The sequence below is a fragment of the Vipera ursinii genome, assembly GCF_947247035.1.
Source record: "Vipera ursinii genome assembly, chromosome: 10".
NCBI lineage: Eukaryota > Metazoa > Chordata > Lepidosauria > Squamata > Viperidae > Vipera > Vipera ursinii.
The window spans coordinates 2556955-2581234 of NC_139520.1; the positions used below are offsets into that span (position 1 = coordinate 2556955).

A 24280-nucleotide genomic window follows, 5' to 3' on the forward strand; every position below is an offset into this window, starting at 1 on the left:
ATTTCCTTCCCCATTTTTTGAAAAAACGGCGAATATTTACTCCGGGAACAAATCCTAAAGCCTTAAAAGAAATTCAAGTAATTCAGCAAAGAAATTAAGCAATTTTATCTGTATTTACTAAAAAGCTCCTATTTTTAGTGGGGATCTACTACCCTATTTTCTCTCTAAACTGTGAATTAAGAAAAAAAATTGGACTAATGCTACAAAAGTTTTATATTAATCTGGAAAAAAAGAAAATTTTTACATTCCATTTTATATGCTATTGATGACATCTTGTGGCAAAACGTGGTACAGCAAGTAAATTTTTTTCCTGTTGTGAGAGCTGACTTAATAACAGAGCTGTCCTTGACATTACTTTTAAAGATAAGTGTGGGAACACCTGGCACTGAAAACAACTCTTCTGGAGGTGGATAATCTTTGACTCTTATTAAAATAGCCTCCATGGAAGATTTAGCTGCAAACAACAATGAAATGGATGAATATATCCCACCACTTCACTATAAACTGATACTAGACACAATTTTGGCAATGACAGAGCAAATTAAAGCCAAACTGCAAGAAAAATCTGACAACTTAAAGCCACCAAATCAAATTCTGACCTTAGATGAGGAAATGATAATCCAAAACCAAATAGAAGTGGAAATAACACTAAAATAGGAGATTTCAAAGAACAACAAATGCAACCTACAGAGAACCTTAAAGTCCAAATTTCAATGGCAACTACAAAACTTACAACTCAAAAAGCAATAGCACCGGAAGAAAGCAACATTAAGAGTGAAGACAAAGGGGACACTTTCTCTGCAAAACTGACATTTGGATACTCTCCCTGGATTCAGATAAGGGGTATAGGAAGAAAGAGAGATACATTTGAGAATTTAAAGATGCCAAAAGTGAAGCCTGATTGGCACAAAAGGAAGGCAAGAGTTAGATTTAAAAAATTGAACTTGTCTTTTTTTTTTGGGATTCCTAAAGATACACTTTACACTTAGGTCTTAGATCCATAAGGGAAAACAAAATGAAGCTTTTAGAATATAATTCTGAACTATATTATAGAATTTGGAATGATATATCAAAAGATAGTATTTTAACAATTGAAGTACGGTTAAGACGACTTATAGAATATATTTGTTGTAATGATATAGATAGAAACTTATCTTGTATTTATTTTTTAAAAGAAAATTATTAGAATCGATATATATCATACAATTTGGAAAGATATAATATATTTTGATATAAGTGGTGAATTGTTAAGATAATAAATAGAAGATATTGGTAAAAATAAGACTGTTTTGAAATGAATAATATAAGTTTTGTAGACAGGTTAATTACTTTTTATTGAAAGAGGGAAATGTGGGTCACACAAAAGTAACCTTTCTTTCATTTAGTATAGGCTACTTTAGATTATTTCATTGCAATTAGATAAAACCTAAAAACAGGATATTGATATGTATTAATGAAAATATATTGAAAACTCTTTTAATTGAGTAGGTCACAATTAGAAACGTATTAATTTGATTAAGTTCACTATGTTATAACTAAGGGAAGCGGAGAGGGAATTTTTGTTGATGTAACCTGAGCTATGTACAAATAACCTGTTATTTGATATTGTTTCCTTTTGATTACCCAACCACTGTATTGCTTCACAAATATTTGAATGTAAATAGTATAAAATTAATAAAACTTATAATAATAAAAGAATCCAGTTGCACAAAGGGGTGCTTAAGCGTAAAAGGCCCAGTTTGTCTACTAGATGCTGGGGAATGATTGTGTTAAATGCCGAACTGAAGTCGACAAACAACAAACGCACATGAGTGTTTCTTTCCTCTAAGTGCTTCAATCTCAGATAGAGAACTAGGTTCAAGATCCAGAAGGTTCTTGACAAACTTGAACACTGGGCTTTATCCAACAAAATAAAATTCAACGGAGAGAAAAGTAAGGTTTCCATTTAAGCAAGAAAAACCAAATGCAAAGGTATAGAATAGGTGGTATCTGGCTAAATAGCAGTAACTATGGGAGGGATCAAGGAGTCCTACTGGAGAACCACTTAAATGGCCCAACGGTGTGCTGCAGCTGCCAAAAAAAGCCAAGACAGTCCTAGGCTGCATTAATAGAGGGATAGAATAGAATCAAGATCACATGAAGTGTAAGTACCACTTTATAATGTCTTGGTACCACCACACTTGGAATATTGCATCTACTTTTATTCACTACAATACAAAAAAAATTGAGACTCTAGGACAGACATGTCAAACACAAGGCCCGGGGGCCGGATCCGGCCCACAAAGTGGTTTCATGCGGCCCGTGAAGCCATCCTGGAAACAATGAGGGAATGGCCCCCGCTGCCTTGGCCCTGGCCCAGAGACCCTCCTCCTGCCAGAGACCCTCAGATCTGTCCCACTCCTGCCCAGGCCCCCATAGGCACCCTTGATGCGAACAATGTAGAGCTGGCCACGCCCACCCAGTAGGCCATACACACTCTAGCCGCGCCCACCCAGTAGGCCATGTCCACCCTGGCCATACCCACCCGGCCCCTTGAGGGCAACCGCAGTGCTGATGTGGCCCTCAATGAAATTGAGTTTGACACCCCTGCTCTAGGAAGAGTTCAAAGAAGAGCAGCAAAGATGATTTGGAGACTGTAGGCAAAAACAGGTAGAATGGTTGCAGGAATTGTTTATGTCGAGTCCAGCAAAAAGAAGGACTAGGGGTGTCATGATAGCAGTGTTCCAATATTTGAGGGACTGCCACCAGGACTAGAGGTTCAACCTATTCTCCAGAGTACCTGAAGGCAAGACAAGAAACAACGGATGGAAACTGACCAAGGAAAGAACCAACCTAGAACTAAGGAGAAATTTCCTGACAGTGTGGACAATTAATCAGTGGAACAACTTGCCTCCAGAAGTTGTTTTAAAATGAGATTAGACAGTGACTTGTCTGAAATGGTACAAAATCTCCTGCTTGAGCAGAGCGTTGGATTAGATAGAAGACCTCCAAGACCGCTTCTTTTACTCTATATTCTGTAGTCCTCTCATAATGACTGATCATTTAACAACTGTTCAAACTATTACAGACACCACCACCTCCCAAGTTTTTGTCAGGACCTCCATCGTCAGCCTGGCATATTGCCGGGTTCCTGCCATCAAAGGGGAAGGGAGGGAGGCATTGGGGGCAACCCACATCTGTGTATGTAATGGTGGGAAATGGGGAGGGAGAAGTGACAATGGAAGTGACAACCAGATCGCTATGCCAGCTTGTCTTCAAGGCCATTTTCCCTGAGAATGAAAGGGGAGGGGGGATTGGTCATGGGGGGTGGTGGAATTGGGAGTTGGAAATAGCTTTGTATTTTGCACTGGAACTCTAGATTCCACCTGACTTGGTTGCAACCAGTTTCTTTCAGTAAAAATTGCTTTGCTTCAACTAAAGCCACAAGTCCTACTTTCCTGAGAGACCAAACTGGGGCAAGTCTGACATTAGGCAGAATCTGCAATTTTAGTCAACCCAGAGAGGATTCTACCTCTACGGTGGAAGAAATTGAAACCTGGGGAGCAGCATCTACAAGACCCCCACTGGGAGGACTGCATCTGTCTGAATGGCTGGAGGAAGACCCCGATGGTCCCTAGGGGTTGGGAAAAAGGACCGTGACGTGGATGCCATTGTACATCTTGGCACTAATCTGTCCCAAAGAGATGTACTCTCTGTGCAGAATGATTTCCAGAGCCTGGGGCAAAAACTTAGCAGGATAGGCTGTAGGCTTTTCCAGAGGTTTTACCAGTGTATAAAGAACAAAGTGGAAAAGGCCGGCGTATAGCAGAATTCAATATGTGGCCAAAAGAGTGGTGTTAAGGTCTTTGGTTATATTAGTCACGATGTCTGCAGCTGGTCCAATGAAAAAGTGTACGAAAGAGATGGTTTGCATCCATCAAAAAAAGGGACTGAGTTACTTGGCATTAAATTCACAGATTTTCTGGAGAAATATTTAAACTGAATAACGGGAGCAGGGAGTTAACTGATATAAAACATTCCTGTCTCTGGCAATATAAAATTAATAGGGTTATCAGTGCACATAACATAGATGTGTGTGCAGATAAGAATATTAACCTTTGCTGTCAAGCAAAATCAAGTTTTTAATAGTGAGTGCCACACCAAGTGCACTAATCAAAAAGATGGTAAGGAAATAGGGGAACTCAGGCAACACACAGGTTATGTAGAAAGTAAACACGGGGTCAGTCATAAAGGATTCAAATGTCTATACACTAACGCACAGAGTATGAGCAATAAACAGGGTGAATTAGAAATTTAGGTAAATGAGGGCAGATATGATATTGTTGCCATTACGGAAACTTGGTGGGATGAAACCCACAAATGGAACACACTGCTAGAGGGAACAGACCAAATAAAAGAGATGAAGTTGCTTTATATATAAGAAATAATTACATCTCTACAGAAATAGCACAACGATGATGAAAACTGTGTTGAATGCATTTGGATTAATATAAAAAGAGGGGAAAATGACATTGCATAATACAGGCCACCCAACCAAAGAGGAAATAGATGAATGTTTTGCTAGTCAGTTAACTACGGTATGTAGGAAGCACATCGCAATAGTAATGGGGGACTTTAATCACCCTGACATCAATTGGGTGACAAACTCTGCACCAAGTGGAAGATTAAACAGATTCCTGACAAGTAAGAAAGAAGAGGGAGTCAAAATATTCTCCAAGATAAGAAGCAACGGATGGAAACTAACAAAAGAGAGAAGCAACCTAGAACTAAGGAGAAATTTCCTGACAGTTAGAACAATTAACCAGTGGAACAACCTCCCTCCAGAAGCTGTGAATGCTCCAACACTGGAAGTTTTTACAAAGAGACTGGACAGCCATTTGTCTGAAATGGTATAGGGTTTCCTGCCTGAGCAGGGGGTTGGACTAGAAGACCTCCAAGGTCCCCTCCAACTTTATTATTATTATTATATTATTACTATTAAAAAAGAGGAGTGGGAAGAGAAACCCCAAGGGGTGACATTCATCTGTGGGGGCGGAGGCAGCCACTGATGCAGAAAGCAAGCTGAGCTGGAAAGGCTGGAGGGAGAAAGCAATGAGTGCAGAGGGAGCAACCGGGCAAATTGGATGATGGAAAAGCCATAAAATTCATGCAGGGGGCCTTTGAGAACCTCAAAGCGCATGAAACGCTGGCTCGGATGGGGCAACCTGATGTGCAGGAGATAAGAGCGGCATCCCAGGAACAGTAGGAGGCAAGCCCTCAAATCCCCAAAGAATACCAAGACATGATGTATTTAGTGAAAAGGGATCGGACACACTCCCACCACCTCAGCCCATAAAACTGTTCCATAGAAATCTTACCTGGGGCTAAATTATCCAAACCCAAGCTATACTCAGTGAGCCCTGGGGAAGTGGGCGAGCTATGGACCTTCGTTGACAAAAATTTAGAACAAGGATTCATCCAAATGACCCAACCCTGGGTCTCAACCCCAGTTCTGCTCCAAGAAAAGATGGATCGCTTCATCTATGTGTGGACTATAGAGGGTTAAATGCTGTCTGCATAGAAAATGTTTACTCCATGCCCCTAATGAAAGACATGGTGACTCCTCTGGTAAAGGGGAAAATCTTTACAAAGCTAGACCTGCAAGGAGGATATTACCTAGTTAGGATCAAAGAGGGAGTTGAGTGGAAAACGGTGTTCAACGGTCAGAGGTCCCCAACCTTTTGGGCACCAGGAACCGTTTATTTGGAGAGTTTTTTCTACGGACCAGAGGGAGCATGGTTTTGTTTGTGCGCATAGCACAGCTTGGTCCTGGTCCAGGGACCAGCAGCTATTCGAAGTGAAAGACATTTTGGATCCCTGCAAACACCAACGGAAGATTCAGTATCTGGTAGCTTGGAAAGACTTTCCCCATTCCGAATCTGAGTGGGTGGATCTTAAACACGTTAAAGCTGCCAAATTCCTTAAACACTTCTATAATCAATATCCTGATAAACTAAAATGATCTAATCCTGCTTTTCCTAATTCTCTCTCTCCCCGCCCCTCCCTCTCTTCTTTTGAAGGACAATGGAAATTCTGGGCTCATGTGTGGTCATTAAGTGAGGACTATCTGAAAAGCTGTCATATAGAAGGCAGGACAAGATGTGGTAGGCTTGCATTACAAGAAGCTCTGTTGTAGGTGAGGAAATATTTTCTAGCAATGAGAACCATTCAGCAGTGGGTGAGGCTGCCTCTGCAAGTGGTGGTTTTATTGGCTGAAGGGGACAGATGGCACCTGCCAGGAGTGGGCAAGGGGTTGGGCAAGATTAAAGGCCGTTGCTTTCTGTGAAACTTTTAGTCTCAGGAACTCCAAAGTCCTGCACAACTGCCAGAGTCACTGTCAAAGTCTCACCTCTGTGGCAAAGGTCCCACCAGCATCTAGTCACATGGGCCACAATGGGCTGTTTTAGTTTTGACTTAACAGGTTTCATGAGCCAAGGAATTGGGCTTTATAAATCAGAGCTCAAGGCTTAGTACCCTCGTTAACTGAGCATTATTCAAATAATAACGTAGTTTGATGCATAAATTCCAAATCTCTGTGTATACTTTATATTGTGTAGTGGGTCTTGACTGCATGGCGAGACAAAGACGATGGACTCAGCAAGGCAGCTCTTTATTGGTTGTAGTGCTCAATTGAACAATAGGGGTTACCTGTATCCCTTATATACCTGGCCAGGTGCACTGGCAGCCAATCCTTTACTTGGGTTTTCCTGCCGGCCGCGTCCCAGCCAATCCTGTCGCAGCACAGCACCCCCTGATGGTTACAATGAGCCACTACTTGTATTTTATTTATCCCCATACATAACATACATAACACCCCTTCCCCCATAAAAAAACCAATAATTTTATTTTTTAACACATGCTTCTGTGTGATGATTAGGCACGTTGCGTCCTTCCTTACGACCTAACATAGTCCTCCAAATAGGCAGGTGGCCTATGAGCCCTGCTTGACCTTCTCAGCGGTTGCTCCCCTCCCTGGACAGCCAAGTCATAAGTTGAGACCTGGCTCTGGGCTCTGGCAGCCACATCGTCCTGGTGATTCAGAACCTGTTGTTCCAGCTGCTGTTCCGACCTGCCAAAAGTCTCTGGCATCAGTACACTGTCCGTGAGATCCTCCTCCTCCCCAGGGCCCATTGTTTGTAGTTGGGTGGATTGGTTGCCCGGTGACCTTTCAGGAACCCGCTTCCTGATTTGGTCAATTGTCTTCTGACCTGATGACCCCCCTCCACCTCTACAATGTAAGACAACGGCCCTGTTCTTTCAATCACCTCCCCCTGAATCCACACGTCCCGGCCCATAGTTCCTGACCCAAACCAGGTTCCCCGTGTGTAGTTCCCTGGGGGGTAAAGGTTGTTCTATGTCTGTGGCCACTCTGTCAGGGTGGAGTCGGTCCAACTTTGTGATGAGATGTCTGCCCCACCGCAGTTCTGCTGGGCTCTTGCCTGTGGCTGTGCAAGGAGTGGTGTGTTGTGCCAGAAGAAATTGGGCCAACCTCTGATGCCAGTTTCTGCTGATGATGCGTCTCAATGCATCCTTGGTCATCCTCACCATACGTTCTACTTGCCCATTAGATGATGGGTGAAAGGACGCGGAGGTGACGTGCCTAATCAAGTTGGCCCTCGTGAAATCCTGGAAATCAGCAGATGTGAATTGTGGGCCATTATCCAAAACTATCACATCAGGAAGACCATGTGTAGCAAAGAGTCCCCTGAGCGCCTGGACCGTTTTGACTGTGGTCATGCTCGTCACTGGTACTACCTCTAACTATTTGGAGTAACTGTCTACTACTACTAGGAAAGTTTGACCTTGAAACGGGCCAGCATAATCTATGTGGACTCTGGACCACGGTTTGTGTGTCACCTCCCACTTGTGTACTGGTGCGTGTGGCTGTTCTGGCCTCGATCTTTGGCATGTGTAACAACCCGCTACCTGTTCCTCAATAGCCTTATCCAGGCCCGGCCACCACAAATAACTCCTGGCTAAGGCTTTCATCCTGACTATGCCAAGGTGTCCCTCGTGTAGTGACTGTAAGAACTTGTCCCTAAGTTTCTCCGGAATGATGACTCTGCTACCCCATAATAGGCATCCCTTGTGAGAAGACAGCTCATGTCTCCTCGTGAAGAATGCCTGGAATTCCGGGCCTGGACTCCTTTCTTGCCACCCTGAAACCACCCATGCCTGTACTCTGCTGAGGACCTTATCTGCTGTGGTAGCGTGGAACGGGCATTCTGGGAGATCCTGGATTGCCACAATCTGTTCAGCAGGCGCTGGTTCCGGTTCTGTAGTGGCTAATGGTAATCTGCTTAATGCATCTGCATGGCTTGTGTATCAGTTTGCACGTGTATGCTGAAAGGAATATGGACCAAGGAAAATAAATGAGTTTGGTTGGAAGTCTTGCCCACAGGACTGCGCTCTTCAAGTGGGTTAGGACGCTGAGCTTGTCAATCAGAAGGTCGGCAGTTTGGCGGGTCGAATCCCAAGTGCCGCATAACAGAGTGAGCGCCTGCTACTCGTCCCAGCTTCTGCCAACTTAGCAGTTCGAAAGCACGTAAAAATGCAAGTAGAAAAATAGGGACCGCTACGGTGGGAAGGTAACAGCGTCATCTAGTCATGCCGGCCACATGACCACGGAGATGTCCTCGGACAAGCGCTGGTTCTTTGGCTTTGAAACGGAGATGAGCACTGGCCCCTAGAGTCGGAAATGACTAGCACACATGTGCGAGGGAACCTTTACCTTAATAGAATTTCCAGGTGCTAACCCCACAAATTAGGCTATAAGCATATCAATATGCTTAAATATTGGTCCTCTTTTAATAAGGTGCAGTTCAGAAACGCAAATTTGCACTTAGGCGAGATAAAAACGGAGCCCCGTGTGCAAGGTTGGGTCTGGGGGATCGGAAGGTTGGGCAAGGGCCACCTGGGCGCCACGAGATCTCGAGCAGCGCTGACAGAAGAGCAGCCGCTCCATCGCCGCGGTTCTCAAGAGGAGCAGCGTTTTGGCTGCGGCGGCGGGGAGGGCTTCAGGCTCTCCAAGGAGCCTCCCCGGCCGCCCACTCGGGGATTCGCCCCACGGGCCCCTTTTAAGGAATCCACTGGGGCGCTGAGCCCCGGCTGGGTGGCACAACAGGCCGGCCGGCTCCGCCTGATGCCGCCCCTTCCCCGGGACGCTGCGCGCGGCGGCCGGCCCCGGGGCGACGGAGGCCTCCCGGCCCGGCTGGCAGGGCGGGCGGACCCACCGGCAGGGGCGCTCGCCTGCAGTTCCCCCTCGCGTCCGACGCGGCTGCCCCTGCGGTCCGGTAGAGGGCAGCGCCGATCCCGCGGCTCTTCCCCGACGCCGCCCCTTCCTCCAGCGCCGCCTCGCCCGCCCGCCGGCGCCCCCCGCCTTCTCGGCCAGCCAGCCAGCCGGCCTCGCCCGCCCGCCCGCCCGCCACGCGAGCCCGGGGATCGGAGCGGCGCGCCAGGCCCCAGGTAGGCAGGAGGGCGCGCCAGGGCGCTGCGGGGCCGAGCGAGGGGGCGCCGCGCTCCGACTCCGGGCCCGCCCGAGAAGCGCGCAGGCCTGCCCCGCCCGGCGATCGGCACCCTCGGCCTCCGGGGCTTCCGGCCGCCGCCCCACCGCTCCTCTCGGTCGCTCGGTGGGCTTCGGCAGAGCAGCGCCGAGGAAGCGCGGCCCAGGAGCAGGCGGGGGCGGCCTTGCGGGTCGCGGCGAGAAATGGAAGCCGGGCGGCGGGGTGGGGTGGGCTCGCAGCCACCGGCCCTGCCCGTCCGGGCCTCCTTCGCGCAGAGCTAAGGATGCCGCCGCAGAGCCGCGGAGGAAAGGTTGCCCCAAAGGCCGGCGGCGGCTTTCGCGCTGCCCTTCCCCGCCTCGGGAGGAGCGGAAGGAGGCGCCGCTCTGTGGAGCTTTCGGGCCGAGGATCCGGGTCGAGTTGGTGTGGCAGGCCTGAGACCCCCGCCGCGCCCCCGCCAGAGGACCCCTGGCTGGAACAGGCGCCAGGCTGGGCTGGCAGCCCGTCTGATGCGTGGCAGCCGTTGGAGGGACCCGGGGGTCTGTCCCATCCTGGGCAGAGGTTGCCAAGGAAGAGCAGCTCTCCCGCTCTGGGGTGCGCTGGGCAGATGCCCTGGGACCCCGTCCCCAGTTCTGCTCCCCCCAGGCAGAAAGGGCGCCCTGGAACTGAGAGTAGGGGATCCCCAGAGAGCAGCTGAAGGGCTGTGGAGATGAGAAAGATGAGGGAAAACATGATGAGATGTAGGCCACGTGACCATTCTTAGGTAATCTCACTTTGTTTGAAAGAAGCGGAATTGACCCTAAGGCTCGTTTCCATCAGTGGTCCTTGCAGTGAGTATTTTTCTGACTGTAATGTAGCCCACCAGCAACTGAGCAGACAGTTCTTTCCAGGCTGGGGATCACAGAGGCCACCTTACAATCTTCCTAACTTCCAAAAAAAGATCTCCCAGGCACCGTGATGTCTGTTGCTCGTAGGACTTCTTGGTTTAAGAACTGAGCGAAGTCCAGATAGCAGTGAAGGAAGCAAGATATTTCAATTCAAGGATGATGGAAACATGTGGCGGGGGAGGCAGATCTTGAATTACGGCCTGGTGAGCAAAACTCTCTTGCTGATTCTCATAGCCAGTTTTCAATGCTGTGCTTTATGTGAAAGAACCTCGTTACGGAGAGCAGAAGGTGACGCTTGGCGGCTCTCGCACCCTGATCCCAACCTGAAATCCACTTCTGCTGGGAAGGCAGTTGTCGGTGATTCTTACTGGCTTGCTCTCTTTCCTTGCAGGTTTCCCCAGAAGCTTTCTGGAAGAAGGACATGGGGATGGGAGGCCACCAGGATGTCTGGTCTGCTTTGGTCTGATGTGTCTCAAAGGTAGCTGGCCCCTCCTGTGAGGATTCGTACAACCACCCTAGTGATCAGTCTCTAGGAATCGGTTTCCTTGATTGCTCTGCCTGAGTTGAGCAGCAGAACTGCTTATTGTGGAACCCCTTCTTTTTCTCTCCAGCATGTCAGAAACCTGGTCACAGCAGCCGCCACCCCCCCAGCAGCCCTCACATCATGGGGCCGCGGCTGCCCTTCCAGAGCACCCCATCCCGCCCAGTGCGGTGACCGAGAATCCTTTGGGCTGTGCCGTGTATGGCATCCTCCTGCAGCCGGAGCCCAGCGGGCTGCAGCACCCGCCCCTCTCTGCCAGCGCTGGAGGGGAGGCCTCTCCCAAGTGTGGGGTTTGTGGGCACGACCTGTCTCACCTCTCCAACCCCCAGGAGCACCAGTGCCTACAAGGTGGCCACGACCGCTCCTTCCAGTGCACTCAGTGCTTGAAGGTTTTTCATCAAGCCACAGACCTCCTGGAGCACCAGTGCCTGCAGGTGGAACAGAAACCCTTCGTCTGTGGCGTCTGCAAGATGGGCTTCTCTCTGCTCACCTCGCTGGCCCAGCACCACAGTGTCCACAATGGCAACACGGCCGTCAAGTGCTCCATCTGCGAAAAGACCTACAAGGCGGTGGCGGCAGCGGCGGCAGCTCCCGAGGAACCTGCCCCGCCACAGCAGCCGGCAGCCCTCAACCGGACCCCAGTGGAGAAGCCTTACAGCTGCTCCATCTGCCAGAAGCCCTTCAAACACCTCTCGGAGCTGTCGCGACACGAGCGGGTGCACACTGGGGAGAAGCCCTACAAGTGCAGCCTGTGCGACAAGAGCTTCAGCCAGTCCTCGCACCTGGTACACCACAAGCGCACACATAGTGCAGAACGACCCTATAAGTGCACCGTGTGTGAGAAGGCGTTCAAGCACCGCTCCCACTTGGTGCGCCACATGTACGCCCACTCGGGCGAGGCCCACCTCTTCCGCTGCAACGTCTGTGAGTTGCACTTCAAAGAGTCCTCGGAGCTGCTGCAGCATCCCTGCACGCCCAGTGGCGAGCGGCCCTTCCGCTGTGCGGCTTGCCACAAGGCCTTCCGGCGGCCCTCAGACCTCCGACAGCATGAGCGCACCCACAGCACGGAGCGCCCCTTTCAGTGTGACCTTTGCCAGATGAGCTTCAAGCAACAGTATGCGCTCATGCGACACCGCCGCACTCACAAGGCTGTGGCCCCTGCCACTTCTTCGGAGCAGGAGGCCGGCCCGCCGCCCTTCAAGTGCTCTTTGTGTGAGAAAGGCTTTGTGCAGCCAGCCCACCTGCTCTACCACCAGCATGTCCATGGCATTGAGAACCTCTTCAAGTGCAACGCCTGCCAGAAGGGCTTCAGCCAGTCCTCTGAGCTGCTGCGCCACCGCTGCGTGCAGAGCGCTGAGCGGCCTTTCAAATGCACCGCCTGCAGCAAGGCCTACAAGCGGGCCTCCGCCTTGCAGAAGCACCAGCTGGCTTCGCACTGTACTGAGAAGCCTCTCCGCTGCACCCTGTGCGAACGGCGCTTCTTCTCCTCCTCAGAGTTTGTGCAGCACCGCTGTGATCCTGCCCGCGAACGGCCCCTGAAGTGCCCAGACTGCCAGAAACGCTTCAAGTATGCCTCTGACCTGCAGCGCCACCGTCGTGTCCACACGGGAGAAAAGCCGTACAAGTGCCCCTCCTGCGAGAAGGCCTTCAAGCAGCGGGAGCACCTGAACAAGCACCACGGGGTCCACACCCGGGAGCAGCACTACAAGTGCATGTGGTGTGGCGAGCGCTTCCTGGACCTGGGCCTGCTGCAGGAGCACAGCGCACAGCACACCTCCGCGGAAGGCACTTACACAGTGGCTCCTTGCCTGCCCTGAGCAGCGTCTCTGCCAAGCACAGCCCTCCTGTCCTTCTGGAGCTGGTCCCAGTCTGCCAGAAGAGAGCCCTTCAATGTGAGAGTAAACTAAGCCACAGGAGCGACGGGACTGTGCAGTGCCCGAGTGTGGCCGTATCTGGCTTTGGAAAGACTGGCTGTTTAAGCCTGCCAGGCCTTGCCGTGATTCCATTGTGTTTGCAAAGCAAAGGGCTGTCTCCGGAGTGAAGCCTTTGCTGTTTGTGAACGATGGAGCAGGACTCAGAGCGGCTGAGAAGCAGCCGTGAAGAAGCACTCGGGAGGCACGCATGCCAGGCTGAAAGGCCTCCTCATGCTCATTGCCATGATTTCTGCATGTAGATGCTCCAGCCGGCAGCCCTTAGGTGGTTGTTTTTGCTTCAATAATCTAAAAGCATTAGGATTGAATTTCCTCCACTCCAGCCATTGGAAATGTAGCAGGAAGGGCTTGGAGGAAAACTCAATTTATCTATTTTAACGTATTATAAAGCTAGAGCAGACCCCCCCTCCTCCCTTTTCTCCCCCCTCCTCCCCTCCCCTGTGGTATAAATAGATAGGCTTCTCTGTAACCTCTGAGAAATGTAAACATTCAAGACATGCAACTGAAGAGCTTGGACACAAAACATTAATTAAAACTGCACTGATCTATCCTGGAATTGTACCTTTTGGAACCCCAAGTGCGAAAAGGGCGCACTTGCCAGTCAGATAAACCAGATTTGAGATAGCTGAACTTCTGCACATGCCTTCATCGGGGACTCGTGTGTGTGGAGCAGGTGCGTGTTTGTGCATATACATGTCTATGAGGTGCGTAGAAATGACTTTCTGCATTAAATTAGAAGATGGCTGTAAACCAGCAGTGGGGTCAGTGTAAAAAAGCAAGTGATGCTATCTTTTTTTGGCCGGGGCCGGGGAGGTGGCTTTCTGTCCCAGATCCCTTTGGCTGTATCACGTGTGAAGGAGGAGCAGAGTATAATTAGTCTGGGGTGGGGAGGGGGGCAAGCAAGGAGAGCTGCTGACTTCTTGTGGGTTCTGGGCCTTTTCATGGCATCCCACAGCAACGAGGTAGCCTTTAGGGAATTTTCCTTTTTTTAAAGTTGTGATTAACTACCCAGCTAGATGTCCGTTTTACAGTCTTGCAAAAGCTGTGTGCAGTGGAGTCTCCCCAGTTTGAATTCATCGGTCTTAGAAAAGCGTGTCTTTCTTTGTCCCTGCAGGAGGCTCCAGTCTCATTTCTGGGGGGGGGGGGGCTTTGCCCAGAGCCCACTAGGTAGGGCATTGGGAGATGGAAGCAGGCCCCCAGGCCCCTCCCTTTCCTGAGAAGGGCCTCCCTTGGGCGGCTGTTCTTTCTACCACCATCTTTTGTGGGCTTCCTTTCCGCCGGCTCCATTGTTTGTCCCCTCCTCCTCCCCCGCACTCTTCCGCCACCCGAGCCCCTTTTTGTCTCTGCTCCACTTCCTTTCTCGCTTGAGCTAAATTCTGAATATTCTTTGGGACACCCAGATCCCTGCATGAGATCGGGCACAGGCCTTCCAGCGTTTGTAGGAAGCCAGGCTGATTTGGCCAAGGAGAGTGACCGGCCACTCATTGTTTGCTGCCCTTGACCCCTGAATCGGAGCGCTCCTGTCTGGTATAAAGCAGAGTTGGTCTTTCAAGAGAAACGCAGCTTGAAATCCCAAGCAAAAAGCCCCATGGAGCTCCCTGCCTTTGGAACCAGAGTGCTTGAGCACACTTGCCTTCCTGGGCTGTTCTGGGCAGGCAGAAGCAAGCACGGAGCCCAATCCAAGCCTCGTCCACTGCGTTCCCTCCTGCAGGATGTCCTTTGGCACTTCAAGCAACGCTTCAGCCCCTGGTGGCTCCTCTGCTTAAATCCTTGCTTGGGATCTCTCAGTGTGCAGTAATATGCTATAATATATGCCATATATATATTGTATTACATATACAATCTATATAAGCAGAACTACAGGAAATCCAATGAAAATTACCTCAGAATTACATATTACAGAACTAAGTTTTGATGGGAAACAATCCACGGGCTTCCGCAGGAATCACTAAGAAAAAGAGATTTCTCAGTTCATCTCCGTACTATAAAAATGTAGGTAACAAATGATAGGAGTAAAAAGTGAATTTGTCTTGCTTTATTTTCGATGGCTGCCCATCTCAAGTGAGCAGGTGGCAAACAAAATTAAATCAAAAATATTTCCAAGAATATAAAAAATAAAATATGTAGCAGCTAAAGGTGAGCCTTGGTGGAGCAGTGGGCTAATGCCTCCTTAAGTAACACCAGCTGCCTGCAATTAGTGCAGGTTCGAGTCCCACCAGGCTCAAGGTTGACTCAGCCTTCCATCCTTCCCAGGTAGGTAAAATGAGGACCCAGATTGTTGGGGGCAATTAAGCTGACGTTGTAATAATGCCGCTTGGGGGGGCAAAAGCCCTAATAAGCAGGCATATACATAGAATGAAGGCTACTGCTAAGCACATTGATTTGTGCTTCTTAGATTGTAAGCCGCCCTGAGTCTTTGGAGAAGGGCAGGATATAAATGGGAATAAAATAATAATAAAAAAATAAAACAGCCAGAGCGTGGGTCCTTCATATAACTCGCGTTCCATGCCCAGATACAAAACGAAGCTCTTGGTGCTTTGTTTTTCTGTTGCTACAATAGTCCTTGCTGGGTTCTAGGCAAAATTTGGAAGGGAAATACTTGTATTGCACCCAGGGCAGATTTCCCAATATATTTATTTTTTTAAAAAAGAAATATGCTCTTTTGCCAAGAGCTCAGAACTACCTCATTCTGTTTATCTGTTGCAACATCCTTTAGGTTAGGCCAGGTGTGAGAAAATGAATCTGCCCAAGAGTTTATGCATAGGCTGGGTTTCAAGCCAAGCTCCTGCGAAGAGGTTCAGGGCAGATGGTAAGCACCAGCACTGGCAATTGGATGGGTAAAACGCCAGTAGTTTTTAAAGCAGTCAACATTTCAGGAACAGCATACATTTAACAGCATTTAACAGCGCACAGTTGTTGCAGGACAAGGAGGCTTCTGTCATCAAAAAAGATGTCTTTCTGGATTTTAATTCTACTGATCCCTAAAGAGTTCAGGCAGCACATCTGTCTCTCCCCTTTCCCGTTTTCCCTTCATGGCGGATAAGAATGTGTCTTAAACGGAAGGGGGCCTGTCCCAAACTGATGCCAAGACCAACATTTGGTTGCTTGCAGAAGGCAACAGGTGCCGTGAATGCAGACCCAAGCGCATGGTGTTCCTGCAATATCTGAAGTGGTGTCTGTTCTAGGTCAACACAAGCAGTATGTCTCTATCAATACAATCCCAAGATTGAATTATGCATAGCAGCCTCAGGTGGATGTTTGTGCATTCAGGAGGCAAACCAAGAACTGAACATCAAAACCAGGTAGATCTGGGGTTATCTTAGATTATACACACTTAAAACAATTTGAAATTCAAAGTGCCTGAAATGCTACTATTCTGCAGAAAGGCCACCATTGGCTCTGCCCACAACCTGCCTTGCCCCAGGGTTGTGTCATCTGAGTGTGGGAATGAGCCACTTGGGCACAAACAATTGCCCCATTATTGAATGTCAGCTGCTGAATCCTAATGGGTTGTTGGAAACTCAGTCAACCCAAAGACTCTTGAATGGTAACACTGCCGAGGGTGGACAGTTGAGATCACAACAGCAGCTTTCCTACAACAATGGATGCTTTCAAGGCTGGACCAATTTCTGCCAGAATTCTAACATTGGAGGAATTGGGCAGTCAGTGCAGGGGCACAGACAACAAAGCCTCCAGGGCAGAGGGAAGTTGTTGGTTAAAACCTCAAGTGGGGCTTTGAGAGCGGTTGGTGAGAGCAGTTGGCGTTGGCGCAGCCGGGAGCAGCAAAGAAAGTGGAGCGCCAGAGGCTGCCGCTTTGGGGAGGGCTGGAGAGCAAATAGCCTTGTTTAGTGCACCTGAAGGAGAGAGGAAATGCCAGGATGAGACAAAGGGCTGGATACCATCTTTGGAGCCTTACTGAAAGTTTTGGTTAAGGGGTGCAGTTGCTCTGTCCTGGCCTGGTTCTCAAATGTAAGAGTGGTAATGTCTGCCCTCCAGATGTGGCACTGTCAGCAGCTCCTACCAACATGCCCAGCAGCCACAGATGCCAACTACAAAACTAGTCATGCTGGGAGTTATTTTCCAAAGGTGGCTTTTTGCAGAACAGGCTAAACTTGGGTTATTTGGAAACCAACATTCATTTGCACCTGCTGCTTGCCCTGGTGTGAGGATTCCTGACCATCTGGAAGGACACGGATGCATGGCATCCTCTGCCTGTCTTTCCTTGCTCCCTCTCCCCTTCAGTTGGCACCAGCCATGCCAAGCACTCAGCCAACCAGGAGGGCTATCCTTTTGATCAGCCAAAGCTTCGCTGGCACTGCCCTGAGCCCTGATATTTAGGGCCATTTCCCTTTGGGTTGCAGGAGTCTGCCTCCCCCCCAATGCTATCCCTTCTCTAATCTTTTAGCACCATGGGGTGGGGAACTGACAGCTGAAGACTTCCCCCTTCTTCCCACAGGCAAAGGTAACAAGGGGGATGCATGCACGACCTTGGGATGGAGAGGGGAAAAACTGCTCATTTCTGGGAAAGGAACTCAAAATAACCCAATCTTGACTTTGCCTGTTAGAAAATGGGCAAGGAGGAACTTGGGCAGGCTTTCCAGGCAGATGTGCCTGGGACTCCCGCCATGTTTCTTGATCTTGCCCACCTCCAAGAGTCAACACTTCTGGGTGGGCAGAAGCCCTGATGTGCTTCTGGGGGTGGGCTGGCAGTGCAGTCGGCCAGGGTCTCTTTCAGAGGCCATCAATTTCCCTCGGCTCCTGGGCTGGAAAGCGGCACTGGTGAATCTAGTGAGAAAGTTCCCAGAACAGCAGAATTTCTATTGCTAAGCAAGGTGACTGTTAAGCGAGCTGCACCCAATTTAACCTTTTCTGCTAGCGTTGCTAAGTGAATCATTGCAGTTGTTAAGTGGATCTGCGGTTACTAAGCAAATCCAGCTTCCTCCATTGACTTTGCTTGTCAAAAGCCAGCTGGGAAGGTCACAGATAGCGATCAAATAACCCCGGGATGCTACAATCTTCTTAAATACAGGTTAGTTGCCAAGTGACTGAATTTTGACCATGTGGCCGTGGGGATGCTGCGGCAGTTATAAGTGCGAGGACCAGTCATAAGCAACTATTTTCAGTGCCATTGTATCTTTGAACAGTCACTAAGCAGTTGTCAGGTGAGGACCATCTGTCCATTGCTAAGGCCAATGGCACTTCCAGGCCCACCCAGGCAGGCCTCCCCGTTTCCACCCGGTCTGCATCTGCTGAGCAGGTTCACATTCCTGGGTCAGTCTGGAGAGCCATCTTTGGGCCTTGGATGGACGCCCCCCCCGCCCCCCTCACGGAGGCATATGTTAAATACAGAGCTGGTTTGGCTTTGTGGCAGAAATGCCTCCGTCAGCTCCGGATGAGAACAAGGACTTCTTGGTCCCCCAAATTTCCATGTGGTGAAAGAAAGATGCTGCCCTTTTTAGCTTGGTCAGATCCTAGTTTGTTTCAGAAGGTGCTTTGATGCTGGGGCTGCTGCTTCTCATGACGCTGATGCTGGGGAAACGACCGACCGGGATTCCTTCCCTCTTTGTCTGCATCCTGCAAACTTAAAGCAGAAGGCGGAAAACACGATTGGCCTGCTTTTATTGTCTGTGGATGCCCAAAGCCTTGGCAAGCAGGCCGGCCTCGTCCGGGGCCTCTTCAGAAAGCAGCTCCTTAGCGCCAGGGCTCAAGGTAGTGAGAGCGGCTGAAAGGCAAAAGGACAGAGGTTTGCTCCACGTCTGCCAGGGCTCCTCTGCTCAAGCCTTGAGGATCCTCCCTGTGGATCCCTCCCCAGGCTGGTCCGGGATCACTGCAGAAGAGTTTTGCCTGAGCCCCAGAGAGGAATGACTGGGGAGCAGGAGCTTCTCCATGCAGGAGCCATCGACTCTGCGCTTCTCCTCGGCAGGCAGCCTCCTGGGGATCGCGCGGTCGTTTGAACAGCCTGGAGGATGAGATTTCTTCACAGCAGCCCGGCCTGCAACCCTGACCTTTCTTGGACTCTCCTAGTCAGTCCTGCTCGGTTCAGGTCAGCCAAGGCTGGTTGGCCCTTCCACTCGAGCACCTTCAGAAGAGTTTTTTGGAAAATTGGTACCTCTGCCCACGTACTGTGATCCGATCAGGTTTGGCATTGCAAATTGCCCTCAGCTAACAAAATCCTTGCAACTAGCCAACCACCTCCCTCCTCCCATCTGGGCCTGTGGAGAGAACAGAGCCTTCTCTCCCCCCCCCGCTATTGGTCCCCTGAAGAGTCAGGTACCTGTGGGCCGTTCCAAAGCTCCTGTAGGTGTTCCTGTAGCCAAAGAACAGAACATTGAGGTGAGTTGCTGGGAAGCCGGGGCGGCGGGGGGGGGGGGGAATGAGCGCCAGGCAAGAGGCAGTGCAGGGGCGATATTTACACAGTGTTGTAAGGAAGAGGCTTCGGTCCATATCGATCCAAGCTAGGATTCTGATTGAGGCAATACTAGCATAAAAAAGCGGAAGAAGATGCCTTATGTTAAAACGGAGGACATCCGTGCTTCTCCTCCATCCTCTCCCTTTCCTCTCCCCCCCCCCCCGCCGCTTCCAGGCTCTCCCTGCGCTTGCTCTCCCCTCCCCCCACGAGCCAGTTCCCTGCTCTGGGCTCTGCTGGGGGGGGTGTCTGGGAGGGCGGCTGAGCAGCAGTTAGAGGCGGGAGGCTCCCTTGTCAAATAGCATGGAGCCTTTTCAGCCACAGGATCCCTGGCAAGCTTTCTCTGCACAGTGGAGCCTTTGAACTTTGCAACAGCCTGAGGGGGAATTTAACGGGGCTTCGGTTCTGCTGAGAACCCAGGGCCCAGCTGTTCTTGGGCAGATGAGCGAACCCAGGGCCCAGCTGTTCTTGGGCAGATGAGCGTGTACTTTTTTCGTTTAAAAAAATAACTTTTGTTTGCTCCAAAATTTCCAGGGACAAAACAATAAAATTACCAGAAGAGTTTTTCTGCCCCCAAATTTTTAGTAGGTGTATTTTTAATGGCTGCATTAGGTTATGTTTAGTGAGTTGGTATTTGAGCAGGAACATCTCATTTAAAGAAGTTTTTAAATGTGGGACGTATTGTGCTGCCACAAATTAATAATAAATATTATATGGTCTTTTCTAATAGAGTGTAGCTTGAAAATATAAATTTAATTAAAAAAATAAAATGTTCCATCGAAACATTGGGATCAAATTGCTGGAGTCACGTTCACATTCTGGTTTGGCAATCCTTCCGCTAAAAGAGCTTTTTCCTGGCCAACAAAACAAAACTAGACTAGAGGAAATAATTGCACGGCTATCACCTCCCTTCTGAAGGAATCGAGGATCCGACAGTTGCATTGAGATCCCCTTTGCCCTTTCGAAAATGTCTTTTGAGCACCCCAACCCTGGAAGAAGATGGCTCACCCTCCCAACGGAGAACCTCTTGCTTACCCTCCAGGTTTGAGTGATGTCTGGTTTCAAGTATCTCACAGCGTAACAGCTGAACCCAAGGACTGAGAAAGAGGAGGGAGAAGAGAGACCGATATAGGAGAACGTTTGTAGCTCAGTGTCCACACGAGGGGTCCTCGGGGCTCTCCGAGCTTGGTTGTTTTCTTGCGAGATGTTTCCTTACCCAATTAGCTCCCGTGCTCAGGTCACGGCGTTGGCCCTTCGGATTCAGGCAAGTAGCCGGAAAGGCCCCCCTCGGCCGAGGGATCCCGCCTGGGCTCAGCCAAGCCGGGCAGCTCAGGAGCGCAGTTGCCTCTCTCTGCCGGGCCCCCTCGCTCCAGAGCCGGGCCTGGCTCGGACCGGCGGTGGCGGCTGCCAGCGGGGATGCTGGAGCCCCCTGCCCCGCCACACGCGAAGAAGAGCCGCGGGAGTCCCGCCAGCGGGGCCGGAGAGGGAGCAGAGCCGGGCCAAGCTCTGGTGGGTGGCAGGAGGGGCGGAGGGCCACTGCCTCTTCCTCCTGCCCCCGAGGCGTCTCCGCTCCCCTCCCCTCTTGAGGCGGAGGGCGGGGGGGCGCAGGCGGGCTTCCCGCTAAGTCTCCGCAGCTCCCGCCGGGAGCAAAGTCTGGCGGCCCTCCAGCCTGGCGCGGCCTCGCCGCGGTACCGCCCACTCCGCGCCCCCGGCAGAAGCGCAGCCGCCGCCCGCCCTACCTTTGCGCTCGAGGCTGGGCAGCGCGAACTCGCCGGCGGCGGAGACGAAGCGGGACCAGTCCTGCATGGCGCGCGTGTAGCTGGGCCACTCCTCCTGGTTGGTGCCGGGCGGCAGCGGGGCCAGCTTCCCCGCGCGGTACCGGCCGGCCGGCGACTGGCGCAGCTCCAGCGCGGCCTGGCGAGAGACGGGGGGCGGCTGCAGCAGCGCTGGCGGGGGGCGCTTCGGGGCGCCGGGAAGGGAAAGCCCCGCGCCCGCCCTACGCGCAGGGCTTCTTCCCCCGGCGGGCGGCGGCCTCGGGCCCGTCGGCTGATCTGGCAAAGCCGCGCGGGCTGCAAGCTGCTCGCCCGGCCGACGGGAGGCCCGAAGCCACCCCGAGCCGCGCCCGGATGGAGCGATTAAGCCGGAATCCAGGAGGGGCAGCGGCGTTGCCCGAGGGCGCCTCGCAGGTGGCTTCTCCCCCCTCCCGCCTGGCCCCGGGTCCCGGTCCGCCGGGCGTGACTCACCCGGGAGGGGAGGGGCCTGCTGGGCACTCCGGCCAAGGTGAAGGTCGCCCTTTGGAAATCCTCTGCAGAAGACACCAAGCAAAGACGCGGGGAGGCCGCTTCGGGCTCTTGGAAGCGCTACCCGAAACCGGCTGCATCCCAGGGGGGGCCCTTTAGGTCTGGCAGATGTAGAGAAAGAAACTCCCCCCCCCAAAAAAAAACCAGAGGAGGGGGCACCAACTAAACTTTTAAGATTTGCCGCCTCCCCCGTTAAAAGAAGATCGTATCAAAACATTTGGGAGGCCCAGGACAGGCAGAGCTTCACGTGTCCCATCTAGTTGACCTGCTGGAGCAAGACCCAAGTTCTGCCTCCAGTCTGGGGTCTCTGACTGCAGGGCCGTCACGGCTGGCACTCGGACTGCATGGCACAAAGAGGAGCAGACGGGCCTGCCCCGGCTCTGCTCCCAAACAGCTCCCAGACAGCTTGGCTGGGCTGATACCTTTGGAGCAGGTGGTGGTGGTCCGGGAGTGCGTGTCGGTGAGCCTGTGGGCCACGGTGTCCATGTCCATGCGCCTCAGCGTTGGCAGGCAGGGGTGGTAGAGGCGATCCTTCACTCCAGCTAACATGGTCTTCTTGGGCTCCAGGGGAATGAGAACTGCGGGTGCTGCATAGACGGGGCCGGCATCTGGCGGCCAGGGCACCAAGTCCAGAGCTTGGGCCATTGCTGCAAATTCTGCAAGCCCAAAAGAGAAGAGGAGAATTACATTTCCGATGTCCGTCAGGCCATATCTTCTCCATTTGACTGCCACATCACTTAGGTGGACCCAATGTAAATGTCCAAGGAACATTGTCCTTGTTGAAGCAGCCCCATTCTCTGGAACCTCAGCCAGGCCTTTTGGCCCATTCCCTGACAGAGCTGGGAATGCTGTTCCTCCAGGGAGGGGCAAGATGCTGTCCCGCAGGAGCTATCGTCTGCCTGGCAAGGGCACCAGTCCTCACTACCATGCTGGCATTCCCTGCAACTTTGGTGATTGACAAGCTGTGAATATGCTGAGCTCTAGCTGGCACTTCTCAGCTGGCTGCCCTGCCCTGCTCCCTTGTCCCTCCTTACCTCAGTGCAATAATGCTGGGAGGGGGAGGGGGGGTGATGTCAGCTACTGCTGCACTGGGGAAAAGGTTACAAGGAGGGAGACTTTCGGTCCTGCCAGCAGCGCAGCAGTCGAGGGGTTTGGGACTCTGTGCCCTTCCGCTGAGTTTCTTCCTGTTAGGGTGCCCTAAATGGGCCAGAAGCCACCCTGAAGAGTTGGCAGAGAAGGAAAGAAGTCCCGGGGACCTTGGAGAGATGGCGGTCGACCCGATTGGTCCAGGAGAAGCCTTCCAGAAACCAACAGGAGAAAGGCTAGCCTAACTTCAGAATCTAGCCCAAGCTGCAAGCAACCAAAGTCAAAAGCACTATTTTAAGCTGATTGTAAACAGTGCGTTTGAATCCGTGTAAGAACATTGATTTTCTCTATCCTACTTACCAACTTTCTTGAAGAAAAAAATAATCCCAAAAAGCAAAAAACCTCCAAAAATGAAAGAGGGGGATTTTTGCCCCACCCTTTTACTAACGGAAGTGGTGAATTAAACCTTTTATGGAGGACCAAAATGTATTGAAATGAAATGAAATGACTATAAGACCAAAATTTGTATAAGTTTGAAGTTACTGAATGGTTAAGATTCTCATTTCAAAGGCAATTTGTTCATTTTGAAAATTTGAAAAATAAACCACTGCTGACATCTAGTGGTGGATGAAGACTACGACAACTATGGCTTTCATGCAGGACTTGGCAAAATCTGGAAAAAACTAATCTCTACTTGTGATCTTCAAAGCTCTTAACAATAGAGAACAGCTGTGACAAGAAAATCTGAGCTGCAGACAAAGTGAGATTTACAAACTTCAGGGAACAAAAAAAAACTTTTTTGAACTTTCTGGATTACAAGTATCTACTTAACTCAGACCCCAAAGCTATTTGCAGAGAAAAGAACATTTGGATTCTCGGTCATCATGGAAAATCAGAGATTTATAGAAAGAACCTATCAAGAAAAAATAAATACTTTTTAAGAGGAGACATATGATATGTTACAACTAATTCAAATAACAGTGATTTAAAACCACAAAGAAATCCAAAATAACTTTGAAAATATATCCAATTTAACTTTACAACAACAAAAAAATCCCAGGAAACAACAACAGAGAAGGAACACATAAAACAGACAACTGAATACTAATTTGAGGATAGAGACTTAAAGATAGAACCTAACAAAACAAAGAAGTATGATTTAACCCAAATGGGGAAAAATTACAAGAAATACTGGATTTGGAAAAGACAGGTTACACTTTTAACACCACAAAACAAATTTGAGGATAAGAAAAAAGATTGGACAAAATGGACTGCAGAGATGCCAGGAAAAACACTAGAACTGGAGAGACAAAAATGATAAGAAAAGCAGACAAAAAGATTTTCAACAAAAGTGAATGGGCAAATGCCTCTCACCAAGATATTGTGAAAGATTGAGGGCAATAGAAGAAGGGGACGACAGAGAATGAGGTGGATGGATAGAGTCCCTGAAGCAGTAGGCGTGAGTTTATGGACTCCAGAAGATGGTAGAGGTCAGGAAGGCCTGGAGGAACGTTGTCCATAGGGTCACGATGGGTAGGACACGACTTGTACTTGACTTACCTTTTATATCTACAGTAACATCTACAAGAA

At 50.4% G+C, this 24280-nt stretch overlaps 2 protein-coding genes across 2 annotated transcripts; one reads left to right on the forward strand and one right to left on the reverse strand.

Moving 5' to 3' along the window:
- Positions 1–8824: 8824 nt before the first annotated feature.
- On the forward strand, positions 8825–13647 carry ZNF319 (zinc finger protein 319; the record flags this gene model as incomplete). The annotated part of the gene is made up of 3 exons (XM_083370244.1): positions 8825–9504; positions 10818–10904; positions 11038–13647. 3 exons carry the CDS (start codon positions 8825–8827, stop codon positions 12782–12784), a joined length of 2514 nt encoding a protein of 837 aa, XP_083226370.1. The 3' UTR covers positions 12785–13647.
- Positions 13648–18582: 4935 nt separating this feature from the next.
- SPMIP8 (sperm microtubule inner protein 8) lies at positions 18583–22249 on the reverse strand (the record flags this gene model as incomplete). Its single annotated transcript, XM_083370900.1, has 7 exons — positions 18583–18620; positions 19173–19205; positions 19312–19376; positions 20340–20401; positions 21044–21218; positions 21548–21609; positions 22027–22249. The coding sequence occupies 7 exons, from the start codon at positions 22247–22249 to the stop codon at positions 18590–18592; spliced, it is 651 nt and encodes a 216-aa protein (XP_083227026.1). The 3' UTR covers positions 18583–18589.
- Positions 22250–24280: the final 2031 nt, after the last annotated feature.